Source organism: Hevea brasiliensis, chromosome 3 (assembly GCF_030052815.1).
Source record: "Hevea brasiliensis isolate MT/VB/25A 57/8 chromosome 3, ASM3005281v1, whole genome shotgun sequence".
NCBI lineage: Eukaryota > Viridiplantae > Streptophyta > Magnoliopsida > Malpighiales > Euphorbiaceae > Hevea > Hevea brasiliensis.
Window position 1 is genome coordinate 80735406 of NC_079495.1, and position 14144 is coordinate 80749549.

General features: G+C 35.6%; 1 protein-coding gene across 1 annotated transcript; it reads right to left on the minus strand.

The window, feature by feature from the left end:
- Positions 1–204: 204 nt before the first annotated feature.
- Positions 205–13806, minus strand: LOC110659742 (gamma aminobutyrate transaminase 3, chloroplastic). The gene is made up of 19 exons (XM_021817773.2): positions 13546–13806; positions 8478–8620; positions 8188–8272; positions 8016–8088; positions 7406–7503; positions 7068–7160; positions 3440–3513; positions 3316–3354; positions 3136–3224; positions 2928–3004; positions 2758–2832; positions 2296–2343; positions 2112–2195; positions 1938–2025; positions 1780–1858; positions 1355–1445; positions 1195–1273; positions 661–776; positions 205–491 (listed from the first exon to the last, which is right to left on the minus strand). The coding sequence occupies exons 1-19, from the start codon at positions 13585–13587 to the stop codon at positions 411–413; spliced, it is 1554 nt and encodes a 517-aa protein (XP_021673465.1). The 5' UTR covers positions 13588–13806; the 3' UTR covers positions 205–410.
- Between the last annotated feature and the right edge of the window lie 338 nt (positions 13807–14144).

Consider the following 14144-nt stretch of genomic DNA (forward strand, 5'->3'; position numbering starts at 1 on the left):
AATTCATTATTATATTTGATCTGCTTTTAATTGCAGGGCACAGTTCACTAATTGAAGTTGGTTTCCATTTTACAGTTCGGCATTTTGTGAGTAGTTTATTTCTGGTGACGTAGAGAAGCATTTTGTGTATAGCTTACCTGCTGAATCCACTCAATCAAAATGCTAAAAAGATAGATCTTAGAACTAGTAGAGATAGAAACAATAGAAGCCAATCCGGACCGATAAGCTTTAGCTTAGTGTAATAGAGTCATCTGAGTTATGAGTTTGAACTCCAATCACAATTCCCAGCATGGAGAAACACCAAATGCTTTATTTAGGTACCAAATGCATCATAATTCTCAACAGATGTGCTTTACATCAAGTGCACAGTATGCTAGCCATCATCAATTACAGTTGAGCAATTGAGTAGTTTACTGTTTCTTCCGTTGAGACTTCAGTTCGTTTACCCTCTCTTCAGTAGCCTCCAGTGCCTTCCCATATATGCTAATTAACTGCAACCAAATATTTCAAAGCTTCAGTTGTGGTCCTTGTTCTAATATTCACAATAGTCAGAATCAAACTTATTCTCTAAGTAATGCACAAACTTATTCTCTGTTAACACCCAGTGTAAATAACATGAAATTATGACAATGAGAAAAGTTTAATAGCCATAATCAATACCTCGTCAATCTCTTCAGGGGTGATTATAAGCGGTGGAGACATCATTATGTTATCCCCTGCAACACGCACTAGCATCCCATGTTTCTCACATTGTGCTCCAAAATATGCACCTATCCCTGAATGCCAATTGCCAACAAGTATTTATCAACAAGGATAATAAAAAGATGACAAACACTAGAACAATTGGTGACAAAATAAAAAATTAGTTCAGTGCTTAAATGCAACTCATGTCCATGGGCACGCAACAACTTCCCACAAAAAATGTGGCCTTATTGAATCTCATTTGATTCCATGGTCTCAGGTATATGCTTTCAAAAATAAGAAAAGAATATTTTTGGATTATTTTCTTATTCTTAAGAGAGTTTTTTTTTTCCCAATTTACCGCCTGAGAATTTTTAGATTAACTATAATCAGAAAATGGAAGACAATTTGAGTTCACGTTTCAGATAACTGTTATTAGTTGTTAAGAACATGAATCAGAAATTGCCCATATATATATAATGAAGGCTAATAGCAAAAGATGATGAAACTTGCCCCATTCAGGTGGAAACGGATCATTAGGTGACTTATTGTCAGTAAACTCTGTACCAAGGATCAAGCCAGTTCCTCGTATCTGCAGCATCGGGAAAATATTACAAGGTAAGAGTCTGTTGCTTGCTCCTCTAACAAATTATATGTTTCAGAGAAATTATACCTCCCCTATGATAGGACTGTTAGAAAAGGCTTTTAAACCATCTTGAAACTTAGGGGCAACTTGTTTTACTTGCTCAGGAATGTTTCCCTCCCTGCAAAGAAGCACACAGATTTCACTTAACACCACATTTTGCATGAGAAATGTGACATTGAACATTAACCTTTAAAATGAAGATCATGCTCTTGTATCATGAACCACTGAATGAGCTCATCTATGTAATTTATTAACAATCATGATGCACTCTCATGGCTTTCTTATTGATGATTTTAAAGGAACTTCCTGCTTGGTTGGTTCTTATGCTCAGTACGAAACAAAATCATGTTTCATTGAATATGTATAAATGTTCATAAATGTGTGCAGCGCTTGGCATCAAGATATTTGAGTTCATATTCAAATTTCCAAAAGAAATGCAGAAAGGGACTTACTTGTATATCTTGAGCGCTTCAATAGCAACCGCACATGGCACAGGGTGGCCAGAATTAGTGAATCCATGAGAAAAAGTACCTGACATAGGATATATTAGGTCAAGCATTCTATTGTAGTTAGAATCAGAGACACTTCTTTATGAGTATCATCAACATACCAAGTTTATTGCTCTGAAAGTGTATAACATCTGAAACTTCTGGGCTCATCATTATAGCTCCAATTGGCATATATGCAGAAGAAAGCGCCTGGAAACATGAAACCAGAAGAATAAAAAGAAGTGAAATACTTGAGATGTGAACGCAAAATATGAATAAAGTTTTTCCAACTTTACCTTTGCTACAGATACAAGGTCTGGTTTAATGTTATATTTATCACACCCAAACATTGTCCCAAGCCTTCCAAATGCACATATTACCTACAATAAACAGAGAATAACGAAAGCAAGCTTGAGTTACGAAGTATTAGAGAAGTTTAGACAGAATATAATTGGAAATAGGGGTAGAAATATTAGGTACCTCATCAGCAATAAAGAGAATGTCATATTTTTTTACAACTGCTTGCACCTACAACAAATAAAAAGATGATAAAATAATTACCACGCAAAAAAAAAAAAAAAAAAAAATGAGTGAAGAACTAAATTAAGACTCAATTTACCCAAATAAGTACTCGAAATACATATGAAAAGAACACCAGCAATAAGGGATTTTTGATGATATAAGCATCAATATAGGCAACTTCCTGTCTAAAAAATATCATCTCAAGCCTAAGTAATCGAACAACATTTCCAAAGACCATCAGCAAGCATTTTTAATATAAGCATCAAAGTAGGCATTTTCCTGTCCAAAAGATCTCCTCTCAAGCCCAAATACGTATTCCAACAATTTGCCAGGAATAAAAAATATAGTAATTTTTGTAATGCAAGCACCAAAGCAGGCACTTCTATCTCAAGCAAATCATATAATTAAGATGCATCTCACCTTCTCAAAATAAGTTGCTGGGGGAGGTATCACACCTCCTGCCCCCATGACAGGCTCAGCAATAAATGCAGCAATCTGGAATGATCTATAGTGGGTAAGCAACACAAACTAGGCCTTTTAATTCTTTAATGAGTTTCTATACAAGAAGTACAGTATTAAAATTAAACTACCGTCTCTGGTCCCTCTTTTAGGATGAGACTCTCCAAACTGTTGGCTAATCTGGTTGAGAATTCCTCCTCTGTCTCACCTGAAACAAGATCAGCAAGAACGTCAATAGAATTAGCTCACCTGAAACAAGATCAGCAAGAACGTCAATAGAATTAGCTCATTTTAGAAAGCATCTCAGGAGTCAGGAGTAGGACAACATAATATAGCAACCTGGAAGATGATAACGCCAGTAATGAGGGCAGTCAGTATGCAATACGAATGGAGCTGGAAGATCAAATTTTTGGTGCAAAGCTGGAAGGCTGTGATGTAGATTAATGAGTAAAAAAATCAAGAGTTTCATGAGTTAAGCACTGAGATTTTCATTGAGAAAGTGTTCGCATATTCTCTCACCCCGAAAGACTGGCTGATATCAAAGTTGAACCATGGTACCTGCCAATATGTGAAGATTGTATGACAGATAGTTGGGAGTAATGGCAACAAGGGAAAAAATATTTTATTTTGTAGTCAAACATACGATTTTGCGCGAGCTATAATTTTCTTCTTATCTGGTCTTCCGAGAGCATTGTTGTAGTACCAAACTAACTTCACCTAAAAATTAAGTGGGTCAAAGAATTAATATCAGAAAAACTTTTAAAATAGATAGATTCTTTTTATTAGGTAAGAAAAATACATAAAAATACAGTAATATTATCATTGTTAGCTTTATATTCTTAATAAGCATTAAAATATAGCATTTTCAAAGCTTAATCCTCATTTGACATACATGTTCATTTTCTCATTGAAATTCTTATGCATTTTACAAAACCATCACTAATTTAGTGCTTGCATCTTATATTCTTGTTTCAACTTTATTTACTGGCACGTGTTGTGTTAAGGTGGTGTGATTGCGGGTGTGCCAATGATCTGTTCAGATAAGTGAGTGTACCACAGGTTATGTAGACAACAACTTCAATGGAGGTAGCCCACCTTCAGGTTGGAGTAGCTTGAAGATGGAACGTCTCCTGATTGCTCACAAGGATCCTCACCAACCTAAGAGGAAGCTAATGAATCCTGAAAAACCTTAGGAAGCTTCACGAGGTTCTTCCCAACCTATAAGGAGATGGAGAATCAAGTTACATCTTTGTAAGCATGGATGGGGATCTTCACTAACCCTAGGAAGTTAATGAATGCTAGCAATGCCTTTGAAAGCGCGGTGAAGGTCTCCACTAACCTATGGAAGCTAAAGGATCTTATAACAACTTAAGAAGCACTATAAAGGTCTTCACTAGAAAGTTAGGAATGAGGTGATCACGGGATCAAAGGAAAAAGAAAAAGATAAAAAGACTAAGAAGTCTACGGTAAATTTCGGGATAGTTTTCATTGATGTAAGTATGACCCTTTCATAAGGTATTGGATGTATAAGTATAGCTTTGTACAATATTGGATGAGCTTGATCCTATGCTATGATTATCTATACATTGGTGATTATCTACTTAAATATACTTATACAAGAATTATTTACAAGATATTTATAAGATGAGTATGAATAGGATGATCTTCATCCCATTCTAGTCATAGCAAGACTCCTTTGATTGGGAATGAATCTAGGGGTGTTTGTTGAGAAGGGTTTTGCAACCACCCAAAGAGTCCTATGTACTTTGTGACTCCTATCCATAGTGTAGTTGAGTCCTATTGAGTCACTTGCTTGGACAACTTCCACTCCATTAATTGTTAGGTCACTAATGATTGGTGAAGTAGTTGTCTCCAAGTAGAACTCTTGTAAACTTCGGTCTCAATTCTGATGCAACATACAGTTGTCTTAAAGTTGTATCCCTTGAGTGCTCATGCATCACTAGGTGTAGGGTTCGTCACCTAGAACACTCTCAGATAGGCTAGTAGGCCGTGGGTAACCCATTTCCCTCTTATTTGCTTTGGGGTATTGTTCACCCTTCATAGGTCAGACTGGTTGTTTGTGGTCATGCAAGATTGTTTTGAGGCTTCCAAGCTTACTAAGGTTTACTCATGTGACATGTAACATTGGCTCCTTAACTCCCTCTTCTTGAACAATTGTTTGTGTGAGGTCATTTTGATAAGGAAAATATATCCATGTAGTCACATTGTTCTTCGAGTTGTCTTCATGGAGTCAATGTACTCTTGAAAGGTGCAAGGTGGAGACTAGCATAATCACAATCTTGTTTAGTGGTGTCAAGGAACCACTCAAACTAAAAGTTTAAACTTATAGGTGAGGGCTCCAATAATAGTTTTATATCTCTATCACACCCCCGCTCGGAAAAGCCCACTTGGCTTGAAGCTTGAACCAGTATAGGCCCATTTTTACTTTATGCTAAAATATCAACTAATAAATGGGGGTGGCCAAGATTTTAAACTCTAGACCTTTTGATCGAAGAGGCTCTAATAACATATTAAACTAAAGAGAGTGATGGACAAATTACGTATTAATTCATTTTAATTTGGGCTTATACAAGTAGTTGAGTTGCTTTACACATCAAAATGAGTAGTCAAATTAATGTTGTAACCCATCAACTTTTATTCACCCTTTAATTTGTCTATTTTCCCGATGTGGGATATGCAATCCTATCACTCCCCCTTTAAGTGTAACTACATAGTTGTTACTTAACAATTAGTTAATATTTAACCCAATATAGGTCTAATTATACAACCTTATAGGCGGCTGAAGCCCACAACCTAAATTGGGCTTTGATACCATATAAAGGAACCACTCAACCTAAAAATTTAAGCTTGTAAGTGAGGGCTCCAAGAATAATTTTATATCTCTATCAAGTGGCTAAGGAGTGTTTGCTATCTTTAACGTAAGATCTTTCCTCATTGAAAGGAATACCAATCACATGCTTCTTAGCCCATAAAGGCTGTCAATCAGTTGCTCTCCCTTTACCAAGGCTTAAGGGTCAGCAATGAGACTGTCTTGCGGCTTCGGTGTTTGGAATCTTGTCTTGCTGATACCAATTGCTCTCAAAATTGGAATGATGTCAGAATACAACTTTAGAGAGCCAAAGAAGTGTCAATCACCCACCTCTAGGTGCTTTTTAATGGCAATCGGCTGTTATACTCTTTTGGAGTCCTTTCAGTTACTTTCAATGCTCTTGGTTGCACTAGAACTTGAAACTCTATTGCGTTTAACTCTGATTTCTCCCAAATTTGGCATGATGTTGCATCAAATCCTTTCCTACTTTAGGGCTTTTCTTCAAGCGAATCTCTCACTTCCCACTTAGCCTGACTTCTTTGCTCGCTTTCAAGAACTATCGAATGTTTCGAGCTTTAGTGTTGCTTCATACCAGTCTCAATCATCCTAATATCTTAACCATAGTGTTTCCACATCCAAAGGGTCCTCTTCCCATGCCCATTGCCCGCTTTGGACTTGCCCTTCATGGGAATTGTCCGCTCTCTTTATGAAAGGCTCATCGGTCGCTCTTAGGCACTTTCAATTGTTTCATGAGCTTTGAAACCTTGCCAAAGAACTCCTTTAGCATAACAATCGGCTGCTTAGCATTCACTTATGCGAGAAAATCAGTCGAGTGCCTTCCCAGGTGTCCTATGTTAGCCTCCGTAAGGTGCTTCTTGAAGTCTGCTACCTAAAACTCAATGAGGCCAGGTCCTCCTTGTCATGGACATTGACTAAGTAGAAATTTGGTATCTCTAAGCTTCTTCAAGTGTTGAAATCAACCAAGGCCTCATTTCTTTACCTTGGAATCGGTCAGGGCTCTAGTGGTTGTCTCTTGAGGCTTAGTATATGCTCTAGTGGCTCAATTTGCTATTCTTGTATTTACTAACCTCAAGCTTTAATCTAGGCTAGGTGTCAACAATTGTACGCTCACATAACATGCATGGTTGGACAACCAATTGAATTTCAGTTTATTTTATTTCACTAGTTCGTTTCTCATTGAATTGGAAATACTCTGAGCATCATTATAGTAATAAGGCTGATAATTGATAAAAAAAATTTATATTTGCATCTTTTTCCTAATAGTCAAAGTCCAAGCGCATCTTTAAACCTTAACCTCAAATGCAATATCGTCAACATTAATTAAGGGAGTTAAAGTGAAGCACAATGATAAAATAATAAAAGTAGTAGTAACAACAGTGATAATAACAATAATGAAAACACCTATAAATAATAAGTAAACCTGAGAGTCATTTGCTTCTGATCCACTATTGGTAAAGAAGGCTTTTGCCATTTTTGCTGCGGTAAAAGTTTCTAGAAGTTCCTTTGCAAGATCCTGTCAGGTATCATTTAAAATCCATCAGAAAGCATTTTCATAAGAAATCCTATCAAAACTTTTGTTGATTGATACAACAAAAGTGTTTGTTAGAGAGATGGAAAATGAAGCAAGATGTTTATTGATCATGCAAAATTAATTCATTTGCGGAATAGAAAATTTCATGAACCAAATGCACATGCCATCATAAAATTAAAATTCCTAGATTTGTTTTAACATGGAAATTAAAAAGAATTTATGAGTACCAACGAAGGTTTTGTAGTACGATTCCAAAAAGAGTGGTAAAATGGCAACTTGTTCAATTGGGTTGTTGCAGCAGCCACAAGCTTCTGTTCATTTCCTCCTACATATAACCAACAGTACATCAGTAACTGTGTGTTTCTACTTACAAATACACAATGGAATCTAGGTAAATATGGGAACAATGCTCTTCTAGCTCTAGCCTCTAGGTATTGGTCAAACCACTTCCTAAAATTTGACATGCAACTAACTAATCACAACATTAAATTGTTATAGTTCTGCAAGGTAGAAATAAATGAAGCACCTGAATGATCAACCATTATGAGACAAAGTATCTTAAGGAATATTTCAAGACAATGATAAATTTTAGAGTAAATTACTATAAGGTCCCTGTAGTTTGTTAAAATAAACTACTTATTCCCTATTTTTTTTAAAACCCAATTAAAACGTCCATGTATTTTGTAAAATAAAACTCAAAACATCAGTTGCAAAGTGATATATGAAAAGGAGTTTACAAGTGCAACAAGCAAAATAAATTTAAGATAAAAATAGAAACGACAATAAAGGGCAGTCTACGAGGAAGAAATGAGAAAGGTCAGAAAGCATTATAATTACCTAAGGCAGTGCACCAAAGACCAGCAAGAGAATCGAGATACTTCTTCCCATTAATGTCATAAACATAGATACCCTGGATCATTGATCAACTTCCAATTAATTATATAACTAAGAGAAGCATCTTTAGATGATTAAGAAAAGGCATTTTGTAACCAGAAATATCAAAGTATACCTCAGATTTCTCTACGACTAGAGGATGCAAATCAGTACTCTGCCACCCAGCAGTGAATGGCGCCAACATATCATGCCCCTTATAACTGCAATAATCAAGATTTACTAGCCATTATCCACGTTCTAGATTGAACTCCTTGTGCAGATATAAAAGTCAGAGCAATAATACATACACATTGGACACCTCTAGGCATATCTGCATATTATATAGATGCATAGAGAAGAACAGATCATATAGAGGAAGAAAGAGAAGTCTTAAGTATGAATCATAAGCATAGAAGCAAAACTCACCCTCCACCATCCCTGGAATTGGTGGTTGAATCTACCTTCTGCAAAGATGCCTCTGTACTATAAAATTTGGCCAGGAAAGGAGCCTGAAGTAAATGTTTCTGTGAACTGCCAGAGGCAGTAACACATTTGGTGTATGAACTGAACTGAAGAAAAAAAAAAGTAAAAGTAAAGAGAATGCATTAAAATGTATTCGCACTGACACTTCCTGAGTAAATAGAAAAATTTTGTGTGTTTTTGAACAGCCAGCAAAATTCAGCAATTCAGTTCCATGTCTTGCAACCATTGATCATGCTTTAAGTTCCATACCATTATCTTCAATGGAGTCATTCCAACTAGTGCACTTTCACCTCTAATTTTTTTTTTTACTTTCTCCAGTGCAAATGTTAGTATATTTATTGTCATGTCTTCCAAGGTTTCAACCCTTTGGCAGAATTTTAGTTGTTGTTTCTTTTTTTTTTTCCTTTTTTTTTTTCCCTGATGAAGTGATTTTATTTGCCAATTAATGGATCAATGAGTGTTACCTTAAACACTTAAAAATCTCTAACTAAAATATTTTCAAGGAAATAACAAAAAATAACTTCAAATTTTCAGCTAAGGAAGCAAATTAATATAAATTCTCTCTATATATATTAAAACAAAATCCCCTTGACATTAATTACAAACATTAAAATTATAAACATTCAACTTGGCTTGACTAGCCAACGCCGGACTTTCTAATTCGCATTTGCAAATCCCAAAAGACTTTGTCAAAAAGTAAAAGCTGTGTAAAAACCAAAGAAAGGGTTCATAGCTCCCCATCCTTACCCTGTGTAATTAACTGTCATTCACCTTAGCAAGTGGCAACGAAATAGCAAATTCAAAGTCCTTGTCCTTACTTTCTCGATATTCAATTGGCTATATAGCCAGTGAAAACTAAATAATGTTAAAGGATCTAAGCCTAAATAAAATTTCTCCAAAAACACTTGTGTATAATAGATACTTAGTTAATTTTAAGGGTAAATTACTACCAGATCCCTGTAGTTTATCAAAATTAACTATCTACTTCTTATTTTTTAAAAACTCAATTAAAACGTTCTGTATTCTATTAAATCAAATTCTTTTGTCTTTTTGTTAAAAAAAACATTAGTTAACTTCGCCTAAGTAGTTTGCGCTTAGCCGGTCCCAAGCTCGGATAAAGGAGAAGGGTTTGCGGTAGATGACAACCAGCGTAAAAATTTCGTCACACCTTATGATATGGATTAAAATGATATAAATGTTGAGGCGTCCTCTACTTACGATGCGCTACATTGGAGCCTGAATGTAGTGAGAAATATGCAAGGGTGTAGGGCATTCACCGAAAGCGACGCGCCATGCTGGCACCCAGGTGTGGTGTTAAGTGAGCAAGGGTTCCCACATCATGGACGGGTGTGAGTAAAGAAGTTAGTTCATAGGATAGATAGTAGAACAGATAGTGGAACAGAACACAAGATAGACATAGAAAACAATAGAAGATATCATAGAAGGAGACCAATTAGGAAGGAACAAGATAAAAGGAGGATCAGGGTTGGTATTTGGAATGTTGAATCTCTTACAAGAAAATCAATAGAGCTTGTGGATACCTTGGAAAGGAGAAGAGTGAATATTGCTTGCATTCAGAAGACTAAATGGGTAGGAGAGAAAAGCAAGGAATTGGGTAATTCAGGGTACAAACTGTGGTTTACCGGAAAGGAGAGAAATCAGAAAGGAGATAAACAAGAACAGAGTGGGCATAATCATAGACTCCTATTGAAAGGCGTTGTAATAGCTGTGAAAAGAGTAGGAGATAGAATTATACTAGTAAAACTAGTACTAGAAGGAAAAACAATAAATGTAGTTAGTACTTATACCCCACAAATAGGACTAGATAGTGAGAGTAAACAAAGGTTTTGGGAAGATATGGATAATTAATGCAAAGCATACTGAATGAAGAGAATGTTTTCATTGGTGGAGATTTGAATGGACATGTAGGAAGTGATAAGCAAGGTTATGAGAATGTTCATGGAGGTTTTGGTTTTGGAAGTCGAAATGAGGAGGAAAAAAACATCTTGGATTTTGCTATGGCACATGACCTAATACTAGCAAATACCTACTTTATAAAAAGAGAGTCACATTTAGTGACTTTCAAAAGTGGGCAACATAGAAGCCAAATCGACTTCCTCTTAACCAAGAAGACAAATAGAGCTCTATGCAAGGATTGTAAGGTCATTCCAGGAGAGGCTTTAAGAAGTCAATATCGGTTAGTGGTCTTGGATGTCAAGTTTAGGAACAATTCAAGTAAGGTCAGAAGAAATAGTGTTGCTCAAATAAAGTGGTGGGAGTTCAAAGAAGTAAAGCAAGTGAAGTTCAAAAATGAGCTTCTCGAGTCCGAAGCATGGAAGCTGAATATGGAGGCCAATGATATGTGGATACAGATGGCATCAAAGATTAGAGAAGTAGCTAGAAAAGTACTTGGAGAGTCTAAAGGACATGGACCACTCTCAAAAGAGAGATGGTGGTGGAATGAGGATGTACAAAAGGCAGTGAAAAGAAAAAGGGAATGGAATAAGAAATTACCTAAATGTGATAATAATGAAGCGTATGAACAGTACAAGATAGCAAAGAAAGAGGCAAAAAAGACAATTAGTCAAGCAAGAGCACAGGCTTTTGAAAAGTTATATGAGAAACTTGGAACCAAAGAAGGGGAAAAAGATATTTATAGATTAGCAAGGAAGAGAGAAAGGAAATGTCAAGATCTCAATCAAGTTAGGTGTATTAAGGATAAAGAAGGAAAAGTGTTGGTGAAAGATGAGGACATTAAAGAAAGATGAAGAAATTATTTTATGATCTCTTTAATAATAGTCAAAATGGTAATAGCATGAATATAGACTATAGAACAATAGAAAAGAATGAAAATTATACTAGAAGGATTAGATCTTTAGAAGTAAAGGAAGTACTTAAGAGAATGAAAGTGGGTAAAACCTGTGGACTCAATGGAATACCAATTGAAGAGTGAAAGTATTTGGGAGATATGGGAGTGGCATGGTTAACTAAATTATTTAATAAGATTCTAAACTCAAAGAAAATGCCTGATGAATGGAGGAAGAGTATTTTAGTACCTATTTTTAAAAATAAGGGAGACATATAGAGTTGCTTAAACTATAGGGGAATTAAACTCATGAGCCATACTATGAAGTTGTGGGAGAGAGTTGTGGAGCATCAACTACATCATGATACTTCTATTTATCTCAATCAATTTGGCTTCATGCCCGGTGGTTCAACTATGGAAGCGATCTTTCTCATTAGAAGCTTGATAGAGAAATATAGAGATGTGAAGAAAGATCTACACATGATTTTTATTGATTTGGAGAAGACTTATGATAGTGTTCCAAGAGATGTCTTATGGAGTGTGTTTGAACAAAAGATAGTATCTATTAGGTACATACAAGTGTTGAAAGATATGTATGAAGGAGCAATTACTATTGTGTGCACAGTGAGAGGGGACACAAGAGATTTTCCGATCTCAATTGGATTACACCAAGGATTAGCTATAAGCCCCTACCTTTTTACATTAGTTTTAGATGAATTGACGAAACATATACAAGAGAGTATTCCTTGGTGCATGATGTTTGCGGATGATATTGTTCTGATAGAGGAGACGCGAGAAGTAGTCAATAAAAATCTAGAGCTTTGGAGAAGTACTCTAGAGTCAAAGGGCTTTAAGTTAAGTAGAACGAAGACAGAATATATGCATTGCAAGTTCAGTGAAGGCCAAACTAGTGATAGGGAATGAGTTAGTTTGGATGGAGTGGTTCTGTCCCAAAGTAATCACTTTAAATATCTCGGCTCAGTCCTTCAAGTAGATGGGGGATGTGAGGAGGATGTTAGTCATAGGATTAAAGCCGGACAGTTGAAGTGGAGATGTGCTACGGGAGTTTTATGTGATCGCAAGATTCCCAATAAGTTGAAAGAAAAATTTTACTGTACAGCCATACGACTGGTTATGTTATATGGTAGTGAGTGTTGGACACTGAAGGAGTCGTATGTGTCTAAGATAAGAGTTGTAGAGATGAGAATGTTAAGGTGGATGAGTAGCCATACTAGACTAGATAAAAGTCCGTAATGAGATTATTAGAAAAAAAGTAGGAGTGGTGTCAATTGAGGATAAGTTAAGAGAAGGGAGATTGAGGTGGTTTGGTCATGTGAAGCGTACACATACGGAGGCTCCAGTTAGACAAGTAGAGCACATTAGGTTAGGTTAGAGGATAGAAAGAAAAAAAAGTGATAGACCTAAATTGACTTGGAGTAGAATAGTACAACATGACCTAAAAGCATTACACATTTCTGAGGATTTAACTCAAAATCGTTTAGAGTAGAGAAAGCGAATCCATATAGCCGACCCCAAATTTTTGGGATAAAGGCTTAGTTGAGTTGAGTTAAAAAAACATTAGTTATTTTGTTTTAGCCTTAATCTGACCAAGGCTAAAACAAGTTTGACCAATGCTTCTTTGACAGAATCTAATAGAAGGACTAAAGAATTTGATTTTACAAAATATATGAGTATTTAAAAAATAAAGACTAAATAATTAATATTGACAAACTACAGGGACCTACAATAATTACCCTAATTTTAATGAGGTTTTTTACATATTGATAAGAAAACAGTACATAATTTAATGCCACCAGCATTTCTTACCAATCAACCAGAACCTCAAGACTCAACATGTAATACTACAGTAACTGAATAAAAAAAATTTTCAAACTGCCAACGTGAATACCAATTGTGATCCTGAAAAAGAAAAAAGAAAAGAAGATACCATCTCCGTCTGTCCCAAAAAGGTAACTCAATTTCACTTCTTTAGCAGCATATACTAACCAGGAAAGGTACAACCTCAATCACAAGGCAAGCTAGCCCAAAAGGTAATATCAAATATAACAAGAAAAGATTATGAGTAAGAGTAAATCAAGGATGCATGGAGACATGATCCGCATAAATAGGATCAACAAACTTTCAAAGAACACACAGCAAAATCTGCAAGAACTGGAAAAATGGGCATTGAAGAATTGGAGATACCTGGGTTTTGAGAGCAGATAGAAGTAGATTGCTCATGACCATCTTTTCTTTTTCTTGATAATGAATCTCAAAAACCCAAGAAAAGACGCAAGAAGAAAGGAGTGTGACGTTGCAGTTGAAGAGAGTGAGCAATTTATACGACTCTTGGTTTGGGTTTCATTGAATATGCTGTTAGTGCTTCTTAGTTGCCATTGCCTTGAATATTAGCACCACGGGGCCAACTGGACACAGATTGTTTTCGCATGTTTTCAACGTATGACTAGAAAAACTTGGGTAAACTTGGCCCATCAAGCACTCGTGACATAAATAGGTGGATTTCGTCTATCTGTCCATCATCTATTCACTATGAACGAATTTCTCACCTGCCCTCACCATTAATATCCCCTTTTTACCAAAATGTGAATATTATAATCTCGAGCTTATTATTTGCATTTAAATTCTTTTATATATATATATATATATATATATATATATATATATATATATATATATATATGTTAATTATGCATATATTTTGGTACATATTTTTAATATAATAGTGGTTAAACTTATTTTTATATGAAATCAGTTTATATTAAAATCACTCTATTAGAAATTAT

Bases quoted from the DNA above. Each gene is read 5' to 3' on its own strand.
- LOC110659742 (XM_021817773.2), bottom strand. From the start codon at position 13,587: ATGGTCATGAGCAATCTACTTCTATCTGCTCTCAAAACCCAG. The intron at 8,089-8,187 runs GTATACTTTGAT...TCAATGATCCAG, and splicing joins TAGTCGTAGAGAAATCTGAG to GGTATCTATGTTTATGACAT. The intron at 3,355-3,439 runs GTATGTTTGACT...ACATATTGGCAG, and splicing joins ATTATAGCTCGCGCAAAATC to GTACCATGGTTCAACTTTGA.